Below are 22,713 nucleotides of genomic sequence, written 5' to 3'. Positions count from 1 at the left end.
GGAGGTGTTACAGTTCCCAGTCTCTGTCCCTTTTCCCATGGGAACGGAAGGGGGTGGAAATAGCACGGAGCTTACTCATCCTGGGTCCGACTGGGTGCCCTCACTGACACCGAGTAAGTAAAATAGTAATTTACTGTTCATCCCATAATACAAGCTTCTGACTGTCTACAATTGTTATAAAATGGTGGGGTTGGCACATTTCCCCCCCTGTTGGGGCTGTTTTGCCTTTAATCGTTTTGTGATATTCATAAATACAGGAGATATAGCCTTTGTCTTGTGTCTGTTGAGACGTGTGTTGCATGCTCAGCTTTTTGGGTTTTTTTTGCTAGCAAGTCACAGCTGACTTATGGTGACCCCCTAGGATTTTCAAGGCAAGAGACATTAAGAGGCGGTTTGCCATTGCCTGCCTCCGCGTCACACCCCTGGTATTCCTTTTGCATCCTCGAGGCTGAGTGTGAGACCTGGCCCAAGGTCAACCAGCAAGTTTCCACGGCAGAGGGGGAATTTGAATCTGCAGTTCCCAGACCTAGACTGACACCTTAACTACTACACTGTGCTGGCTCTCACATGCTCAGCTACCAATGTCTTTTAACAATTGTTTTTAAAATATGTGTGTCTTAGATGATACCGGTATCTTGTCATTCTTCGGATTTGTTGATATTAGTATATACACAGCCCCCTAATGAAGCATAGGTGAAATTTGTAAGGGTTGTCAAGTTGAATAAGTTATTTTCCCCACTGCACCATTTTTGTTTTATTCATTCATTCATTCATTGCTTTTTCTTGTTTTGGTTATTGGCGTGCCTGCCTTTTTTCCACTACAGAACTGCACTGGAGAATTGTTACCAAGTCTGTCCTTGTGCTTTTAACACTAGCCTGATTATTGTTAGCCTGAATAACTAGCCTGTTATTCTGGCAGGGAGATAAAAATTATAATCTGCTAATGCCTGCTGATCAGGTTGTTGCTAAAAGCATAAATGTTCATGGTAAAACTGACAGCTCCAAGAATGTCCTGTGATGTGAGTGAATACCTTTAGGGCAGTAGTATGACAGTTTATGTCTGGTTAATATACTCCCCCGCCCCCCCAGTGAGTGTCCTGGAGCTTGAACAAATGGGGACTGGGGTTGCTTCCCCACAGAGGATGCTCCAGCTTGGCTTTGAGGGTTTTTTTTTTTTTTAAGAGCAATTGACATACTGCTCCAGCATTATAATGTTATGAGGATCTCTCTGCTAGAACCTTTAAATTCCCAGGTTCCATTTTTAAAGCGAACGTATTTTCTAGCCTGTTTTGTTGTAGAGATGCAAGAGGGAATGAATATCTCTGCAATGAAAAGGGCTAGAGAATTCAGTAGATCATGGCAATAGATCATTATAATGTTTTTGCACTATAGCAGTCTAGCAATTGATGTTTAAGGGGGGAAAGCCCTCTGGTGTGCATGTGTGTGTGTGTGGAGGGAATGGTAGCCAAGGAAGGTGGAAACAAGGAAAATGTGGCAAAAAACTGCCCCGTGTGGATGTGCAGTCGCCACTGCAAATGGGAGTTACATAGAGGATTGTTGCTGTCTGGAAGCAGCTTGGGAAATAGATCATTATAGCCTGCGAATATGGTAAGGTGTTACCCTGGGACTAGGTGGAAGTACACAATCTGGTCACCATTTACACATGCACCCTCAGGTCTGAATCCCATAATACTAGAACACCACAGGGTCATCTGCTAAAGCTGGAGGGTGAGAAATTCAAAACAGATAAAAGGAAGTGTTTTTTCACACAACGCATAGTTAAATTGTGGAACTCCCTGCCCCAGGACGTGGTGATGGCTGCCAGCTTGGAGGGCTTTAAAAGGGGAGTGGACATATTCATGGAGGAGAGGGGTATTCATGGCTGTTAGTTAGAATGGATACTAGTCATGCTGCATACCTATTCTCTCTAGTATCAGAGGAGCATGTCTGTTATTTTGGGTGCTGTGGAACACAGGCAGGATAACACTGCTGCAGTCGTCTTGTTTGGGGGCTTCCTAGAGGCACCTGGTTGGCCACTGTGTGAACAGACTGCTGGACTTGATGGGCCTTGGTCTGATCCAGCAGGGCCTTTCTTATGTTCTTATGATGTCTTGAGACCTGAGCCTTAGCGTACACCGATTAGCTTGCAGGCTAGTGTGGCATTTTCCACGTTCAGATATCTTCAGGTATCTGAAGAAGTGAGCTGTAGTTCACGAAAGCTCATACCCTGCCAGAAATTTTGTTAGTCTTAGTACTAGTTTGTGCACAGTAATTGATTTGGTACCCCATCTATAGACTTAAGCATCTGTTCTTCTGTTTTCAGGAATTGCCACCTGTTTCTACACAAAGGTACAATTGTGAGTCCTTTCTCTCTTTTTATTACCTTCTGTTCCAGAGCCCCGTTTCTAATGCTCTGAACAAAAGCTGGAAAGGAGGTTCCTAAGAAAGGACATGATTTCCTGGGGCTGGAGAGGGCAGATATGCTGGTGCGGTAAACATGTCTTCAGAAACATATCGGGGCAAAAGACTCTCAGCCTCCATTCACTTTGGAGGTGCTGCCACCAGAGGACTTCGGGAAGTTGCCTGGATCCAGAGATAAGGAGGTTTTTGGAAGAGAACACTGAAATTACCAACAGTGGGAATCTGACACCGGAAATAAGGCTACGGCTTCTGACCCCTCACTGCCGATTCTGGAAGGAAAAAGCGGCCTTGTGGCCATATAAAGACCCCTATTGGGCAATCTACTGGCCTGGAGGTCAAGGACTGTCCAGGTACATACACACAATGACCACTGGAGGGCACCCATGCTCTACAGTCTGAATAATGGGTGATGTTCAGAGTTTCTTTTTTTTTAAAAGCAGCTGTCTGCCAGACAATTATTTTTGTATGCAAGTGTGAAATTGGGCTCCTTTTAAGCCAGGTTGAACCACTGGAATGTTGGTTTTCTGCCAGGGCTCAGTCCTGGAACACATGAGGATGTTATAGTTCATGTCCCTTTTCTAACCAGCCAGAGACCACTTCCAAGGATATGAGCTTAGGGGATGGATCTAAAGGAACAGCTTTCAGCCATGCTCGGGACCCCAGCACCTCTTGCTTTTAGTAGTTAACTACTGATATTAAAGCCGTTTACATGAATCAGGATATCACATGCAGGAAGCAGTTGCTACTGTAAAAAACGCCAGTGGCTCAATAGTAGAGTATCTGGTTTGCTTGCAGAAGTTCCAAGTTCTATTCCCCTGACTGTTCCAGGTAAAATGGGTCAAGTAAGAGTCCCCTGCCTGCATTTTTTTAAAGAGTTGGACCTTTGCTTCCCCTGTAGTAGCATTCTGAATTGAAACAGGCTCTGCTTAATTTTTTTTTAATAATATATTTTTAAGTTCTTTTAATTCATATTTAGAACAGAAAAAAGAATGGGGTAAACATACACAATACATACAATAATTGATAACATAGGGGAAGGGAAGGTCCAACCTGTCATTCAAATAGTCTTGGTATTTAAACAATGCAAATTCAAGATATTCACGCCTAAATAAAATGTTGTTTAATTCTATCCCTTATCTTTTGCCAGCTTGTGCTTATTTTTATTTAGTCTTTTCCATAAATTCCTCTAATTCCAACATAATTCCAAAATAATATATTTTTATTAAAGGTTTTTTGGGGTACAAAAAATAAAAGAGGAATGGAGAGGGAAGAGGGGAAAGCATTACATTTCTGTGTCCAAACGATACCAGTACATTCTCGACATATCTCATAGATTTGTTTAGTTTGAAGTGCACCCTTTAGTTTCTCATCATTAAAAATACAGCATATCATTTTATAAACCTATTTTAAACACATACAAAATCCTTTTATATCTATTTTTCTTATGATAAATATCTCCATTAAAAATTAAAACTAAATATGCCAATTTCAGATTATATATAACAGGTTGGTATATTAAATACAGTTGGCAAGATTAATTATTGAAGCGTAGTTGTTGTATAATGGTTGCCAAGGCTCTGCTTAATTTTTGAATAGCTATTCCCCCCAGCTACTGTGTGGCTACGGGAAACCCCATTTGGGTCCAAGGAACCTGGACCCAACTCTTTAAAAAACGAGCATCTAGTTTGGCCCTGAGATCCTGGAGAGGAGCTGCCAGTCAGAGCAGAAAGTACTGACTTGGACAAGTCCCAGGGCAAGGCAGCTTTGATGTGGGTTGAACCTATTTTATTTAAGAATGGACTCAGAGAAACCCTGAATTCTAGAGATACAGCTTTAATAAGGAAAACAATGCATATCCAGGAAACAATAGACATAACGGTTAGACATAACATATATTAACTGCACAGATGGGAGAGAGGAAGAAGAAAAGTTGGTGTTTATATGCTGACTTTCTCTACTACTTAAAGGAGATTCAAACTAGCTTACAATCACCTTCCCTTCTCCTCCCCACAGCAGACTGTGAGGTAGGTGGGGGTGGGAGAGCTCTAACAGAGCTGTGACTTGCCCAAGGTCACCCAGCTGGCTTTGTGTGTAGGAGGGGGGAAACATGAAGGGAAGGCACCCCGAAAGTGCCTTGGGGAAAGCACGCACGGTGCTTTGAGGGAAGAACATATACAGTGTCTTGAGTTCCAGAGATCAATCTGAATTGCCCCAGTGATCTCTCAGTTTATTAAGCAATAATACAATGGATAGCAAAGGTCAGTCAGTGATTACACAATGGAACTGAAACAAGGCATACCAAGATCAATGATTAATGAGATCAAAAGGAAAGAGAGACAATGACACATTCGATCTTGAAGTCAGCATCCTTAGAGCAAATATTTGGTTGTCTGGTATAGAATGAGTGGATTAACAGAAGCTAATCCCTTTAAGGTTGCTACACTGAGGTGAGGAGGTCATACTACATGACCAGTATTGAAAGTGGACTTTGGTCGGGAGCTTTGAAGAGGTGAGGTGCAGAAGACCGTTGTAGGCAATGCCTTAGTGCCAAGGGCACCATTAGCCTCTGCCACTCATGTGGAGGAGTGGGGAATCAAACCCTGTTCTCCAAATCAGAGTCCACCACTAAAAACCACTGCTCTTAACCACTACACCATACTGGCAGTGACCCTTAGATCACTACTGAGGACTCTCTCAACTTAATGATAAGTAGCTTAGCATTTTATGTGTGTGTTAAGTGCCGTCAAGTCACTTCCGACTCATGGCGACCCTAGGAATCAATGTCCTCCAAAATGTCCTATCTTTGACAGCCTTGCTCAGGTCTTGCAAATTGAGGGCCGTGGCTTCCTTTATTGAGTCAATCCATCTCTTGTTGGGTCGTCCTCTTTTCCTGCTGCCCTCATTTTATAGAGATCGGTAAACAACATTCCATTGTTGCGAAACCCACACCAGACTATTCCTAAATCTCCCTAGTGTCATAATTAAGAATAATTAAGAATGGCTAGAAGCCTAAATGTCAAGCTGACCTCCTGACAGGTCCTGGCCACTACTATTGCCAAGAAAGTTCACTTCCCAGAAAGATATTTAGTTGTTCCAACAAGGATGTTGTTACATGATGGAAATATGTTGTAAGGTTCATGGATATATTTGCTTCTAAATAACTTTGGTTCATGCAAAGCATTCTGGATTATGGATATGGTTTAGGCCTTAATGTCAGACTTCCCCTTCAGCCTCACGTGGTCATCTTCTATTTTCCTGGCATCAAGGAGATGCAGTTGTAAGCCAGGTGTGGGGGGGGGAGAGAGGAGATTCTGGCACATGGGGAGTGTTGATGGAGGGATTATCAGTGTACATACAGAATGCCTTTTTGTCTTCACTGAATAACTGCAAATAAGTAGCGACCCTTCCCCATCCGCTAGTGAGAAGTACTTAAATGTTGAAGGGCACCATCTCAAGACTAACCTATTTTTAATCCCACCCTTCCTTCAAGGAGGTCAGTGGAACAGGCTTCCTCGGGAGGTGGTAAACTCTCCTTCCCTGGAGGTTTTTAAGCAGAGGCTAGATGGCCATCTGTCAGCAATGCTGATTCTATGACCTTAGGCAGATCATGAGAGGTAGGGCAACTTGGCCATCTTCTGTGAATGGAATAGTGGTTACTGTGGGTGCGGGGGGGAGGAGGTAGTTGTGAATTTCCTGCATTGTGCAGGGGGTTGGGCTAGAGGACCCTGGTGGTCCCTTCCAACTCTATGATTCTATTATTCTAGGGCAGTGTAGGGCAGTGGGGAGGGGCTGTGGCTCAGTGCTAGAGCATCTGCTTGGCATGCAGAAGTTCCCAGGTTCAATCCTTGGCATATCCAGTTAAAGGGACTAGGCAGGTTGGTGATGTGAAAGACCCCTGCCTGAGACCCTGGAGAGCTGCTGCCAGTCTGAGTAGGCAATACTGACTTTGATGTACCAAGGGTCTGGTTTAGTAGAAGACAGCTTCATGTGTTCATATATATGGCTCAGGGCAGACCAGATTACTCAGTGAGTAATTAAATTATGGAATTCACTGCCACTGGATGTTGTTACGGCCATTAGAATAGATGGATTTAAAATGGAATTAGCAGATGAATGTAAGCTATGTCAATCAATGGCTGGTAGCCATGGTGACGAAAGGGAACCTCCATCTACGGAGGTAGCAAACCTCTGAATATCAGTGCTAGGAGGCAGCATGAGGGGAAGGCCTTGGCCTCTAGGCTCTGTTTGTTTGGCCCTCCAGGGCAAATGGTTGACCGCTGTGGTCTGACCAACATGGCACGTTCTCCCCTTCTCTGTTTTAACCTAACAATAATGCAGTGAAGTAGATTAGGCTGAATAACTGGCCCCAAGTCATCCAGTGAGGTTTGGGGTAGAGTGGGGATGATTTGAAGGACAGGACTGTCCATTTTTAGTCCAGTATTCTAACCACTGAAGCACTGCGCAAGCGTCCGGCCTCTCGTTTTAAAAGTTTGAGTACAGCTACGGATGGAGTCTGCCTAAACCCGTTTGTGGGAATGGGGAAGAGGCTTGTCCAAGAAACCTTCAATGAGTAAAGTTACCTTTCCAAGCTTTCTTCTTGTTTTGTCTTTCAAAATATGCTCAAGGTACCTTCTCGATAACCCCAGCATTGTCCAAACGAAGAAAGTTTTAGATCTCGGAAGCGGCTGTGGAGCGACAGCCATAGCGGCTGCATTGAGCGGGGCAGCTGAGGTGGTCGCCAACGACATCGACCCCAGTAAGATATTTCATTCCAAGTGCAATGTGTTCGTAACTGTATTGCTGGGGTATCACTGTGTGCTGAACTGGGCCTTGGCTCCCTTGAAGCTCGGATTTGGGCTGCAATCTTTAGATTCTGGGTTAAGATTTATTTCTTCATGGAGTTGAATGGATATTTACATCATCTTCAAGCTGACTCCTATCAAACCCCATGGAGTAAACTGGTCGAATGTCATATCCAGTCTTTAGGAATCTCTCTTTCTGACCTAAAAGAGCACGGGCAGCTCTTTCTTCCATCTTGAGCTGCTTGCAAAAACTGGATTCTGGAAGTAGTACAATATGAGCACGTAGGGTGTGCTCACCTCTATACCTAGGTCTAAACTTGCCGTAATCCCTCCCAATGTACTTTGATTTTCTGATTATCCCGTGATACAGACGATTATTTATGTTGGCTAGACTGCATGCCATCCCATCAGGGGAGTTAATAGGTCGTTTTAATAGGGTATGGTACTGTGAGAGAGTATGTCAATGTGGTTCTGGCCAAATAGACACTCTTCAGCATTTCTTGTTTAGCTGTGACTTGCTCAACGAGGCTAGAGACAGATGGATAAAGTCTTTTATTCGGGAATCTGCTCTAAACTGGATAATCGGAGGGTTCTTTTAGCAGGGGTGGATTTTAATACTACATTGGCAATCGCCAAATTTCTTTCCCAGTCAATTAAGATTAAAAAAAAATACTAATTTCCATATGGGCTATTTAGATAGTTCCTTTTATCTTCCTTTTTATTTTGATCTCAGTGTGACATTGTTCAAGGCCGAATTGGCCATATGAACAATATCATTAAAGTAATAGATTCTAAGTGCAATGCAGGCTCAAGCTGGTGGGAGGGAAGGATGAATCATAGGTCACCACGGCAAGTCCCAAGGTCCCATGGGAGGGATACAGAGAGGCCTAAAGGAGTGAGCATATCCTTCTGCGCACAACACACAGTCTGTGCTGAAGAACCCTAGGCAAGATACTAGCAACAATCATTTCCTCCTCAGGAGTCCACGTTCTACAACCAGAGAGATGCAAACACTGATTCTTCCATAATGGCCACCACATAGGAGGCCCTTGGAAATAACCTCCGGGTCTCTCATAGTCCTGACTAGGAGCATATGTGGAAAGACTGCTGGTACTGCCAGAGCGGCTTTCAAACATCACATTTGCCCACAATTGAAGCATTTCATGTAGAAGCGTTTCCAGTAGCCTTCCGTGTTGAGGTTGTGCTGTGACTGGGGTAATTTTAGCATTGAAAGAGCTGTTTTTAAATGTTTCTTGGGGGTGTGTCCCTTCTTCCTCCCGGCCTCCACAGTGGGTAATGATGGCTCTACCCTTCAATTCTACCATTCTGGCATTGACGTCAGTAAGGCTCCTCTGGAGTAAAGTGCTCAAAAACTGCAGCCTGTCTGACTGTTAATGAAATGCCCTGTCCGCATGTCTATCTAGGTAAAATAATTTTGCCAAGGGGCCTCGTATCCGACATAGGGCTGTGTGATCCAGTAGAAGGTTGTTGTCCATGGGGGTCTTGAGTTCAAAAAAAAATGTGACCTCTCTTCTTCATTTCTCTCTCAGTTGCAGGAGCTGCCTTAACACTGAACTGCGAATTGAACAACCTGGATCCCTTCGCTTTCTTGACGGACAACCTGATTGGTTCCGACCTTGGCAGCTGGGATGTCATTGTCCTTGGGGATATGTTTTACAGTGAAGAACTTGCAAACGGCCTTCATCGTTGGCTGAAGAAACATATTTGCACACATGGGACTCAAGTGCTGATTGGGGACCCCGGCAGGCATCACTTTGTGAGCCACCAAATTCAGAGTCAGTTGCACAAAGTCACTGAGTATCCTCTCCCAGAATTAGACCAGCAAGAAAACAATGGTTCAACCAACACCGTGATATGGAATTACCAGCCTTGACTCTCCGTGGCCCCCACACTTTAAAATGTTGAATTATGTTGTGTGACTGAAGCCGCTGCGCTCTGTTTCTGGTGCGTCCAAATTTTGGCTGAAGCCAGTAAAATGATCATTCTGCCATGTCTCAGCTGAAGAGCTTGTTCACACAAATTAGGACAAAAGTAATAAAAATATTTTTCTTACAAGACTCATATACTTCAGTGGAAACGAACTTGTGTGCATATCAATACGTGGCCGATGTTTTCTTTTGTAAAAGGTCTCCAGAACCTAGTGAAAATGGTTATTGTTCTGGTTTGGTAAATACAAGCCTGCCTAATACACTTTCTTCTTATGGAAGTCGAATGTGGAAGCTTTCTTATATCTTTCAAACATGTTGAAAACCACAATCCTGTTGTGCTCTTGGGAGAATGTTCCACTGAACCTTCTAAATAAACTTGGATAGGAAGGAGGTTGCAGCATGTGAAATGCTTTCTACTTTTTAAAGCACTGAGAGTCCTTACTTTCTGGTGAGGATTTCTAGTACTGAATTTGAGTAGGTTTTCCATGTTTGGCAAACAGCACATTTGTATAGAATTCCATAGCCATTTCATCCATGAGGCTTTTTAAACAATTTCTCCCACTCCTTAGAGTTCTTTCCTTCTGCTGTTCTTTTAGTACAAATTTCATCTGGTTTTCTTTCCATCCATCCTTTAACTTGACGATTCCCCTGCCATGTTTTTCTTCTGTCAATACAGTGTCATATGTAATGATTAACTAGAGCTAAAATTTAAAAGTGCAATTTTTTTTTTAAAAAAATGACATTATTTGCAGCTGTCTTAATTCAGAGGCTGGCCCACCCAATCTCTGTTCTTAGAGGTTCCAGTGAAATATAAAAAGAAGCAAATAATGTGTGATAAAGATGGTGTTTATTAAAAGATTGATAAAGGTGTCATGAGCAAGGTGATGATTATACAATACCAGCAAAACCAAGGCAAGAGAGAGCTTACAACAAACACCCCTTCAGCTTGCTGGAGACTCTGAACAGCAGCAGAACGGACTCTGGCCCTCAGTGGATGTGCAGTTTCACATCCAACCAGAGAAGTCTGAAGGGGCTAGAGTTTTCACAGATTTTATAGGCCAAGCTCTGCTTTGGCAAAGCAAGAAGTCAAGCACTTGTCTGTTGAAAAGAATTCTTGCAGGCAGACCTGTGTCTATTACATACCGTACTTATCTCTGGGCATGTACCAGACTGTACCAAGTGTAGCAGCAACTCCCTCTGAGAAAATTGCTTTGCTTTCATAAATGCAACACCCGCTCGCACACATCTGACAAAGTCAGCCCCTTACCAACTAATTTCTAGACAATTGTGGAACCGTTTGGGCAAAGGAATGATCCAAACAGATAATTATGAAGATACCAGGCAGGCAGACCAGGAATGTTGAGGAATTGATAAATCTTGCTTAAGAATTTTCTTCACTCATGCATGCTGAAAGCAAGCTTGTCTTGGACAAGATGTTTCCAGAACGTGAGTGGAAGAGACAGTTGCAGGGGGATGGTGTCACTGATCTTTGACCTGATAACTGAAGGCAATAGAGACAGTTTCCTTTAAATAGGACCATCTGGTCAATGGGAGCACAGAGCAATGCAGTGCAAGACCGCCTCTCCTGGTAGGCCTTCCAAAGAGCTCTACGCTGTACATGAAGTAATCGATTGGTGGTCCCCAGCCTGAAGAGTGTATGACTATCCAAGACAAGGGCCAGGGCTTTCTCAGCCCCGGCCTGGTGGAATAGTCTTTCTGGTGACATCAGGGCCCTGCGGACCTGAAGGAGTTCCGCAGGGGCTGTAAAACAGAACTATTCCCCCAGGCCTGTAATTGAGGGCAGCTGCAAGTTTATCCATCGTTACTGGCCTCCCCATCCCTCCCCCCAACTCCTGGTATCTGTGGGGGGCTGATCTGTCGGAACCTGGTTCCATGGTGGCATCTGATTTGTTTTTAGGCCACCTTGTTTATGATATTGTGTAAAAACATCTTAACTGATGCTTTTATGGTTTTTATGTATTTTTAGAAGATGTTTCTCGTCCTGAGCCCGGCTTGGCTGGGAACGAGGGCAGGCTATAACTTTGAAATAAATAAACCCAGAGTTTTGCCATCTCAAGAAACCAAAGTGGTTTCTATGCTTCTTAGCGCTGCAGGAGCAAAGCTAGGCCCAACCGTGGGTGTCTGTTTCCACTTTGCCACCCCTGAGAACGGACGTGCTCTCGACCTCTGAGGTTCACAGCTGGCCACCAGGTAGCTTTCAGTGGTATCCTTGAGTCCCGCGGGTGAGGTCATGGGTCATGCTTTGTGTATTTGATGGTTGATTATTTGCTGTTGCTCGAACAGTGCGTTTAATAATTAATTGGTTAGATCTGTAAATCTACCCAGTTGGGTACATGGCTGGTTGTGCTCTTGCTGCAATCCTGAAAATAATCTGGGGCTCTGGTGACATAACATAGCAACGCAGATTGTGGCACAAAAGAGGGTTTAAAAGAAACAATTAGACGAGGAATAGAGAATAAAACTGCTGATATCATACTGCCCTTGTACAAATCTATGGTGAGACCACACTTGGAATACTGTGTACAGTTCTGGTCACAGCACCTAAAAAAGGATATTACAGAGCTTGAGAAGGTGCAGAAAAGAGCAACCAAAATGATTAGGGGACTAGAGCAACTGCCCTATGGGGAGCGGTTAAGACGCTTAAGGCTGTTTAGCTTGGAAAGAAGGCGGCTGAGGGAGACATGATAGAGGTCTATAAAATTATGCATGGTTTGGAGAGAGTGGACAGGGAGAAGTTTTTCTCCCTCTCCCATAATACTAGAATGCGAGATCATCTGTTGAAGCTGGAGGGTGACAGGTTCAAAACAGATAAAAGGAAGTATTTTTTCACACAACACATTGTTAAATTGTGGAACTCCCTGCCCCGGGATGTGGTGATGGCTGCCAACTTGGAAGGCTTTAAGAGGGGAGTGGACATATTCATGGAGGAAAGGGGTATTCATGGCTATTAGTTATAATGAATACTAGTCATGCGGCATACCTATTCTCTCTAGTATCAGAGGAGCATGCCTATTATATTAGGTGCTGTGGAACACAGGCAGGATGGTGCTGCTGCAGTCGTCTTGTTTGTGGCTTCCTAGAGGCACCTGGTTGGCCACTGTGTGAACAGACTGCTGGACTTGATGGGCCTTGGTCTGATCCTGCAGGGCCTTTCTTATGTTCTAACAGTGGAATGTTATACTTCAAATGCATCTCATTCAAAACTTTTTTTATTTGGAAATGCTGTCGAAATTTCTATCGAAGATGTGCTGCAGAAACATGGCTTAACCAGATGACAGCTGCACAACGTATTTTAGGAAGAAATACAAAATACCTATCCAACAAGGCTTAACAGTAATATGCCCCTTAGTGGTAACTGAAGGCCAAAGGTTAGTATTTTGGTCAGAAGGAGTCTGTAGAGAGCCATATAGTAGTCTTTCCCACCCAGAGACACATCCATATTCCATTATGCTGCTAACAAAAAGAGAGTAACCACGGTTGAAGCTTGAAGAAAGCCAGAGATTTTATTTTGACAGCACAAAGAAAACACACCGTCATTTACAAGACCTATTTTGGAACATACCTGGTCCTCAAAGGGTTGCCTGATAAGGCGTTTTAACCCTGTTAGTTCCCAACACACGCTGGCTCACTCCATGCGCTGAACACCATTTATTGTTGGCTCTTTTTGCTACTGCAGGACTTAACGGTGGAACACAAAGTACCATTTGCTCATGGAAGGAGCCCTTAAGCAGAAGGGCATCTTTGGATTCAGTCCAATTATTTTTTAACATTTATGAGAGTTCTCCAGTGTTGCTCTTCTACAAACATTAAAAGAAACCTCCCCGTTCTTAACTCATCACGTGGAGAAAAAAACAATGCCCTTGTTATTTTGAAAACATCGGAAAGAGCATGAATGCAACCCTTGGACAGGAAGTTGTTTGTGTAATGGCAGATCACTCCAGTGGGGAACTGGTACGGGATTCTGATTTACCTATTCGTTTCCCATGACGACTCTATCCTCCCCAACAAAGAGAACCTGTTTGCCATCTTCCACAGGCACACAAGAATCACAAAAATTAGTAAACAGTCCACGAAACTTGCTTAAATTTGTTTGGTCCAACCAGCTGCTCCAGGGCCTCTCGGGAACGATCTGCAAAATGCAACACAAGAATGGTAAATACGGATGGTAATTCACATTTTCCCTTAAATCAAGAAAATGCTTGGGGTCAGCTGTCAAAAACTGGAAATGGAAACTGCTTTTTGCACAACAGGTATTTCAAATTTTAAGTTATTTCCATTGGATTGCTCTTCTGTGGAACTATTAGCACTTGTAGAGCCTTGCCTTGCAACACCTACCCTGAATCTAGTAACGTTTTGGGATACCCCCCCTGCCATGTACCTTCATAACAAACCAATCCATGGCAGGGAAAACCAGCTACCTATCCAGTTTTCTGACTCAGAGAATGGTCTGAAAGCGCCCGTGATACCGTTTTACTTCTGAAGAAGAGTTGGTTTTTATACTCCACTTTCCTCTACTGAAAGGAATCTCAAAGCAGCTTAGAAGAAAAGTTGGTTTTTATATGCCGACTTTCTCTGCCACTTAAGGGAGAATCAAACCGGCTTATGATCACCTTCCCTTCCTCTCCCCACAACAAACACCCTGTGAGGTAGGTGGGGCTGAAAGAATGTGACGAGCCCAAGGTCACCCAGCTGGCTTCATGTGTGAGAGTGGGGAAACAAATCAAATTCACCAGATTAGTCTCTGCCGCTCATGTGGAGGAGAGGGGAATCAAACCCGTGTCCACCGCTCCAAACCAATGCTCTTAAACACTATACCACCCTGGCTTACAATTCCCTTCCCTTCCCCCTCACCACAACAGGCACCTTGTGGTGGGTTAGGTGGGGCTGAGAACTGTGACTGGCCCAAGGTCACCAGCAGGCTTCATGTGGAGGAGTGGAGAATCAAACCCAGTTCACCAGATTAGAGTCTGCTGCTCTTAATCACTATATCACACTGAAGCTAAGCAGCCCTCAGGACTGCAGACCACCAAGAAACCATTATACATGCCACTCCATATGCTTTGGAGGAAAAAGAGGGCACATGCCTAATTATTTTTTTAAAAATTACCGAAGCACATCTGGAATTATTTACTCTGCATCACTGTGCAATGGGCAAAGCTACTGATCAAATTAGTGAATCGGGATGATCTTGCAATCAACCTCCAAGATTTCCCTATGTCATTTCTAGTAAAAAATGTTGATTATTAGCCAATAGTTATGGACAGCTATGTTTGCAACTATCTGGAGGGCCATGAAGGACCTAGAAAAGATTCTTAAGTGTAAGGATGTGTCACTGGCAAGTGAGATCAAGTTAATTCATGCCACAGTATTCCCTATTACTATGTAGAGGTGTGAAAGTTGGACAATGAAGAAAGCTGACAAGAAGAAAGTTGATTCCTTTGAAATGTGGTATTGGAAGAGATTTTTATGGATACCGTGGACCACCAAAAAGACAAATGAGTAGGCTGTAGATCAAATCAAGCCTGAACTGTCCCTAGAAGCAAAAATAACTAAACAGAGGCTATTGTACTTTGATCACATTATAAGAAAACAAAAGTCACTGGGAAAGACAATAACGCTAAGAAAAGTCAAAGGGAGCAGGAAAAGAGGAAGATCAAACATGAGGAAGACCGAACATGAAATGGATTGACTCTGTAAAGAAAGCCATGCCCCTCAATTTGCAAGACTTGAGCAAGGCTGTTAATGACAGGACATTTTGGAAGTCATTAATTCATACGGTTGCCATAGGTCGGAAGCGACCTGATGGCACTGAACACACACACACAACTCCAGTTGCCACCACTACCAGTGTTGAAGGCCCTTTATGCATGGGAGGTTTTGCCTTGGATTTGCCTCTCTCTAAATGCACATTTCCCCCATCTGAATTATCAAAACTCTGCAATGGGGGGGGGGCTTATTTTGGAGTTTTGAGAATTCGGATGGGGAACATGTGCATTTAGAGAGAGGCAAATGAAAGGCAAAACCTCCAGTGCGTAAATGGCCTGTGTTATCTTCATAATGCAGCAGCCTGTTTTGCAGAGATGGGCTACAGGTAGTGCAAGGGGGGGAAGGTTCTAGAAACATCAGTGGCACTCTCTGTCTCTTTCTGTGAGTATCATAGTTATGAGTACTCTTTAAAAGGAGGACTGATGTATTTTGTTCCTATAAGGGCTTCTACTGGCCTCCCATCCAAGCGACTGGACAGTCCCAACTTGAAAGGCAGAAAGGGAAGTATGAGCCCCAAAGAAGGAGAGAATAAGTGAGCAAAAAACAAAGAGGCTAAAAGCCTCCTGGGAAAAAGATGCAGATCATGGGGAAAGTAAGATAATTTTACAGACAACACCTGTGATATAAAGATGTTTCTGCACTGAGTATGCTCAAGACAAAACACTAGATAAGATAGCATTAACCATCTGGCTTCAGATAAAAAACCTTGGTTGTCCGCCCAGAAAGAAACCCTCCTTTTCTTCCTTCTCCACCTCACACAGCTGTTAAATTATAATTGGCATTTTCTGTGGAATATAACTGAATTACGGCTTGTTGCCATAAAAAATACAATGTCTCCAGATGCCAGCAGCAGCTCTGCAAACAATATGTTTAGCGCAGGGCAGGCTACCCCAGGATTTTACATCATGTCCTGAAGCTTCTTTCTTTTCCTTTTATTTATTTATTTGTTTATTGCAGCAGCCACCCTGATGAACAGTTCTGAAGAAGACGTAGAAGAAGATGGAGAGAAGGAGAAGTTGGTTTTTATGCCCCACTTTTCTCTACCGAAATGAGTCTCAAAGCGGCTTACAATCACCTTACCTCTCCCCCTCCCCACAACAGGCACCTTGTTAGGTAGGTGGGGCTGAGAGAGTTCAGAGATAACTGTGACTAGTCCAAGGTCACCCAGCAGGCTTTGTGTGGAGGAGTGGGGAATCAAACCCGGTTCTCCAGATTTGTGTCCGCCGCTCTTAACCACTACGCCATGCTGAACTTGAAAGCTTGCACAGTGTTATGTGAGGCTGGTCATGTTAAAAGGTTATTGTGTGGATTGTGTTCTGGTTTTTTTGGAAGTTCAAAATAAGTCAGCTGCTTATGCCTCTCATTTATATCAGGTGGCTGGTTCTTTAACACTGTAGGAGAGAGGCCCGTGCCCACCCTGTGTGCTAAAAGTGAAAGTTGACAGTTAAACTGGAGGAAAGGGAGGGCCTGTGGCTCAGTGGTAGAACATCTGCTTTGCATGCAGAAGATCCCCAGCAGCTCCATTTAAAACGACCAGGTGATGTGAAAGATCTTGGCCTGAGACCTAGAAAAGCCACTGCCAGTCTGGGCAGACAATACTGACCTTGACAGGCCATGGATCTGATTCAGTATGAGGCAACTTCATGTGTTCATGTGAAATGGCAGAACAGCCACAATTTAAATGTGGCATTCTCTGCCTCAGAAGGTCACGATGGGTAGCCGTGTTAGTCTGTCCGTAGCAGTAGAAAACAGCAAGAGTCCAGTAGCACCTGAAGAAGTGAGCTGTGATTCCTAAAATGGGGAGGGGCCGTGGCTCAGTGGTAGAGCATCTGCTTGACATGCAGAAGGTCCCAGGTTCAATCCTCAGTATCTCCAGTTAAAGGGATTAGGCAGGTAGGTGATGTGAAAGACCTTTCTCTGCCTGAGACCCTGGAGAGCCACTGCCAGTCTGAGTAGACAATACTGACTTTGATGGACCAAGGGTCTGATTCAGTAGAAGGCAGCTTCATGTGGGGTTTACATGGTGCAACATGAAAAAAAGACCTATTCCCATGGTGCCACCCCGACTATCGGTGCCCCTTTTGTTTTCCTTTAGGCTCCAGTTACAGAGGTTTTAAATCACTCAGGGCTTTGAAAGCCTGTGATTGCTATCTCTGATTTATTGCAGTAGATTGTTGCACGGTTTGGTAGTCCACCTTGGAGGCCTAAATTAGATGGCAAGATAGAGTACCTTTTTAACATCTGGCCTTTCCATCTGTACCCACATCCTTTAGCTGACTGTGTACGTGGTTCCCTTGTGCATTTTTTAGCTGGAGCTGCACTTTTACCACATCCTCACTTTTCAGCGGAAACACATTGTACTGAATAGCTTGAAACTTTAGGCAGAAAATTTTCCATCCTTACTTTTCTCATCTGGCCCACATCTGTGAGCAAAGTTAGAAGTACAGTTGCACAGCATGGCTATTTGGATAAGGTAAGCATTCTGAGTTAGCTAAAAATGTCAGCCCCAGGCAACCCTTCAATTCACCTGTTATCAGAGGGCATCCATGAAACAGAAGAATGTATATCATAGGGCAGTACGTCAGGACAGCTTCCACAGATACGTCAGTCAGATTCACACACCGCTCCATATGGATCTCCTATTAATGAGAATGAATACTAATATTAGTCGCTACTGCAACCGAAACCAGCAATTTTTTAAAAAGCAATACTGTTATATCAATTAAATATAACAGATACTAATAACAATACTTTGAACTGGGTGGCGGGGGGGTTTGCTGGAAAAATACCTTTAAATTCTTTGAACACATTCCACTAACAAGTGCTATAACTCCATCATCAGTAACCTGAATGGGAAAAGCAGACTTCCTGTTGGTATGCAGATTAAAAACACAGCACATATAAGTACTTACACAAGGAATAAACCTGCGCAATTCTGGAAACAATCTAACTTCCCATCAGTTTTTCCTCATAGGGTTTGGAAACATGGATTTTATACTATCTGGAATTCAGAATTACTACTCTAGAATGATCGAAAGCACCCGTGTTTATCTATAATGAATGGGCTCGTGACAATATTGGCAATTTATGGGACATGAGTCATGGATAACAATTTACTAGTTCACCATTAGCAGGGGCCTAAACAAAAATAACTTAAGTGATCAGCAGGGGAGGGGAATCTCAAATTTTATGTCTTGCCATCCAGAATAGTGAAACAACTCAAGACACTTTTTTATTTGCTGCTGTATACAGACATCACAATAAGGTGGGGTTATAACCTGTGATTTGGATCAAACCCCAGTAAATGTCATGATGTCTGAATCTAGACAGTTCAACAAAACTGGGGTTTGTTGTTTGGGAGAAAAACTGGGATTTCCAACTAGGGTTTGTGGCAGGCTTCTTAACCACAGATTGCACTATTTGTACTTTGTTGTAACCTCGGAATTCACAAACCACAGTTCGTTGAGTAGCCCTGCTCCATGCAGGTATCTGGCCACAGAGACGGTGCAGAAGTAAGAAGCAGACAAACTGGGACTCACGTACAATCATTCAGAGCTTGTTGCACAAAGCATGATCTGAACAAACTACAATTATCAAACTGTCTAGAAGCAGCCTGTCTAACTATCAACTGCTGTTTTAGGATCCAGTATTAAGCCTCATTGAAGTCAAAAGGATTTACTACTAAGTAGGGACCAGGCTGCATGTGTCCCTTTGGAATCATGCTTTTCAAATGTGCACAACTTGAGACCAGGAAGCCCATTGTATGGTGCTTGACAAACACTGCCTGCCCCTTTTGCAGTCCCAGGAAGGCAATGAAAAGCAGAGATTTACCAAGCACTTTGTGGAACTCCCTCACACAACAGATGGGCTATGATTGACTTCACAGATCACATTAATTACATAGGCCTGTACTGGGGAAACAATCTGCATCCCTATGATCTTATTAGGTAATTGATGAAAAGTTTTTGTCAGGTCTACATGTTTTTGTTTTTATACATTCGCAATCTAGGGTTGCCAACCGTCAGGTAGCAGCAGGAGATCTCCTGCTAATTCAACTGATTCCAGCCGACAGAGATCAGATCAGCATTGAAGTCCCTCCCCTCCCCAAACCCCGCCCTCCTCAGGCTCTGCCCCCAAAATCCACTGGTGGCGAAGAGGGACCTGGGAACCCTAACGCAATCCTTTTCTAACCATTCTTCTATGCTTTTAAAATAATAAGGAGACCTCTTAGCCCAACAGCTAGGTGGTCTTTAAGATGCTACTGGACTTGAATCTAGCTGTTCTACTGCAAACCAGCATGGCTTGTTACACCTTTTAGGCCGTCTCCTTTTTTAGATGGGGGAATGAGTGTTTTGGAGACTAAGCTTAGTGAGAGGGAGGGGTACAGGACCTTGTACCAGCTTTTGTGGGGAGATCTCCAGTTTCACTGAGCTGGATTTAAGAAACAGACTCAGAGATATTTTGGAATCAAGATATGTAGTTTAATTTCCTTTCCTTTCCTTCTTTGCTCCCATAGGTCCTGAGCAGTTATTTCTTAATGGAAAATGTGATGGAGAGATATATGGCCATGGCCAGTGTTATATTTGGATCTCTAGTAGAAGAAAAAAGAGGGGAATAGAACCCAACCTAGAAAACGGAAGTTGGGTACCCAAGGTTGGGTGGGATGGGAAAAATATAAATAATGAAAATATAATGTATTAGAAGCGCTATATAAGAATTAAAATTATTTAAAAACCGTTAAAATATAACAATGGCATTTACGTAAGAACATAAGAACACAAGAAAGGCCCTGCTGGATCAGACCAAGGCCCATCAAGTCCAGCGGTCTGTTCACACAGTGGCCAAGCAGGTGCTTCTAGGAAGCCCACAAACAAGAAAACTGCAGCAGCACCATCCTGCCTGTGTTCCACAGCACCTAATATAATAGGCATGCTCCTCTGATTCTGGAGAGAATAGGTATGCATCATGACTAGTATCCATTTTAACTAGTAGCCATGAATACCTGAACATGTCCACTCCCCTCTTAAAGCCTTCCAAGTTGGCAGCCATCACCACATTTTGGGGCAGGGAGTTCCACAATTTAACTATGCGTTGTGTGAAAAAATACTTCCTTTTATCTGTTTTGAACCTGTCACCCTCCAGCTTCAACAGATGACCTTGCGTTCTAGTATTATGGGAGAGGGAGAAAAACTTCTCCCTGTCCACTCTCTCCAAACCATGCATAATTTTATAGACCTCTATCATGTCTCCCCTCAGCCGCCTTCTTTCCAAGCTAAACAGCCCTAAGCGTCTTAACCGCTCCCCATAGGACAGTTGCTCTACTAGTCCCCTAATCATTTGGGTTGCTCTTTTCTGCACCTTCTCAAGCTCTGTAATATCCTTTTTTAGGTGTGGTGACCAGAACTGTACACAGTATTCCAAGTGTGATCTCACCATAGATTTGTACAAGGGCAGTATGATCTCAGCAGTTTTATTCTCTATTTCTCGTCTAATTATGTCCAGCATGGAAATTGCCTTTTTTACTGCAGCCGCACACTGGGCTGACATCTTTATTGAGCTATCCACTACAACCCCAAGATCCCTTTCTTGGTCTGTCTTAAGGTTGATGTCTATCACCACAAGCCAAACGTGTTTCAGCTTATATGGCCTTCCTCAGTGGTCTATTTAAAGCATTTATAAAACATGCACACACATTACAAATATATTTACATATACAAGCAATATACAACAAACCAGGCATGTGATAGGTTGTATATATTACCAATTACAACACATCTAGTAGGATGGTCTTAGGTTTTTATGCTGGGCTGTATATGTCTCCCTCATAAGTTGTGTGCAAGTATCAACCTAATGTTTGAATAGGCTACCCTCTGAAACGCTTATCCCATAACACTATTTACCATCCACTATCCTCAGGTTTACAAACTAAGAGCGAGAATAATTCTCAAAAACTGAAAGACTCACTTGTATGTGTGTGCCAGCTTTCCCCCATCAGATGTTGGGGGTGCCCATGGACCAGTCCCTGCAGTTTGAAAAGCGGGTTTCTGTGGTTGCCTTCTATCAACTGCAGCTGGTTTGCCTACTCTCTCCTTTCTTAAACTCAGCCTATTTCATTCAGAATGCAGCAGCCTGATTGTCAGGGGACAGCTGACAGGAGTAGTGGTTAAAGTGTCAGACTACGATCTGGGAGACCCAGATTCCACTCCGCATTCTGCCATGGAACCCTGCTGGACCGGCTTAGGCCAGTCACACACACTTCACCTAGACTATCTCACAGGGTTGTTCCGAGGACAGAATGGAAAAGGGGAGAATGCTGTAAGCCACTTTGGGTCCCCATTTGGGAGAAAAGTGTAATATAAATAAAGTCAATAAAATTATTTTAAAACAGTGACACCGGCTGCCAGTTTGATTCCAAGTTCAATTCAAGGTGCTGTTTATGCCCTTCGTGGCTAGGACTCACAGATCTCTTCCCGCATGCACCCATGTTACAGTCTTACAGCTGCCAACTGTTAGATATTCCCCCGCTTAGGTTAGCCCACTGGCTTCAACAAGAACCTGTGCCCTTTCCATCATGTAATTTATTGAACACATGAAGCTGATGGACCCTTGGTCCATCAAAGTGAATATTGCCTACTCAGACTGGCCGCAGCTCTCCAGGGTCTCAAGCAGAGAAAAGCACCCTTTTTCTATTTAATTTTGGAGTCCACTTATCACTTTACAACAGTTTTAAAAGTACAGCAGTTGGTAACACAGAGAAACAGTACAAATCTATATGCCACCACCGCACTAATACACAGCAAAGGAGATTGAATGACACTCACCTCCTGGGTTCCTCTTAGGGTTATAATGTGTGTGGCCTACAAAGTGCTGCTTGTCAGAAAAGTCTGCAACTTGCCAGTGATCACCACACTCCCAGTAGAGTCCCAAATATATACCATTTTTCAAATTCGGCTGTGCACGACTATTACATAGTCCAATAACCTTATCAAATATTCAAAAATCCCAAAACATAGATTGCTTTCTCTCCACTGAACAAAGATGCTGCTGAGCGAGAGTTCTGGCACCGCCTTTTGCAGTGTCCTTGTGTAAAAGAAGAAGTCAGCTTAATTTTATTTTGCTCTATGAATTTATCTGCAGAACAAGAACTTAGTACTTTGTGCCAAGCAAAACATTGGTCATAGCCTTCTAACTCAGACCCTGGGAATATCTAGCCATCCTCTGATAGTGCCATGGGAAGAACAACTGAGAGAAGCAACAAGATGACATTTTGGCAGCTAGTACAGTGTGTCTCTGTCTTCTGTAGGATTTGGTACTTTCCTCAGCATTGTTTACCCTTTAGCTCAGAATACAGAATGACCCGCTTAATCATTAACCCTTTTATCTAAGTGTAAGCAAGCTCAGAAGCAGAAATGTATACATGGCAAACGTGTGTCATAGGTTACTGTAGACAGTGATAGTCTGATGGCTAACTTTGGTCAAGCCCAAGTATGGTTGCCAGGTCCCTCTTCACCTCTGGTGGGAGGTTTTTGGAGCGGAGCCTGAGGAGGGTGGGGTTTGGGGAGGGACTTCAATGCTATAGAGTCCAATGGCCAAAGTGGCCATTTTCTCCAGGTGAACAGATCTTGATTGGCTGGAGGTCAGTTGTAATAGCAGGAGATCTCAGCTAGTTCCTGGAAGATGGCAACCCTAAGTCCGAGGCCTGGCTTTTCTTAGGCCTGCTTTCTTAAGTTTTCTTAGGTTCTTTCTTCCTTCCC

General features: G+C 43.5%; 2 protein-coding genes across 2 annotated transcripts in view; one reads left to right on the top strand and one right to left on the bottom strand.

Annotated features, from left to right (window-relative positions):
• Positions 1–2,451: 2,451 nt before the first annotated feature.
• ETFBKMT (electron transfer flavoprotein subunit beta lysine methyltransferase) lies at positions 2,452–9,117 on the top strand. Its single transcript, XM_056846147.1, has 3 exons — positions 2,452–2,771; positions 7,047–7,177; positions 8,774–9,117. The coding sequence occupies exons 1-3, from the start codon at positions 2,452–2,454 to the stop codon at positions 9,115–9,117; spliced, it is 795 nt and encodes a 264-aa protein (XP_056702125.1).
• Positions 9,118–13,235: 4,118 nt separating this feature from the next.
• AMN1 (antagonist of mitotic exit network 1 homolog) overlaps positions 13,236–22,713 on the bottom strand; it is a 44,927-nt gene continuing 35,449 nt past the window's right edge. Inside the window, exons 5-7 of the mRNA XM_056846584.1 lie at positions 17,749–17,805; positions 17,487–17,598; positions 13,236–13,322 (exon numbers count right to left, since the gene is read on the bottom strand). Of these exons, the coding sequence (XP_056702562.1) occupies positions 13,249–13,322; positions 17,487–17,598; positions 17,749–17,805 (243 nt within the window). The 3' untranslated portion in view covers positions 13,236–13,248. The remainder of the gene's footprint in view (positions 13,323–17,486; positions 17,599–17,748; positions 17,806–22,713) is intronic.

The sequence above is a fragment of the Euleptes europaea genome, chromosome 3 (genome assembly GCF_029931775.1).
Source record: "Euleptes europaea isolate rEulEur1 chromosome 3, rEulEur1.hap1, whole genome shotgun sequence".
NCBI lineage: Eukaryota > Metazoa > Chordata > Lepidosauria > Squamata > Sphaerodactylidae > Euleptes > Euleptes europaea.
Note: the sequence above shows the minus strand (reverse complement) of the source record. Positions and strands in the feature narration are given on the sequence as shown.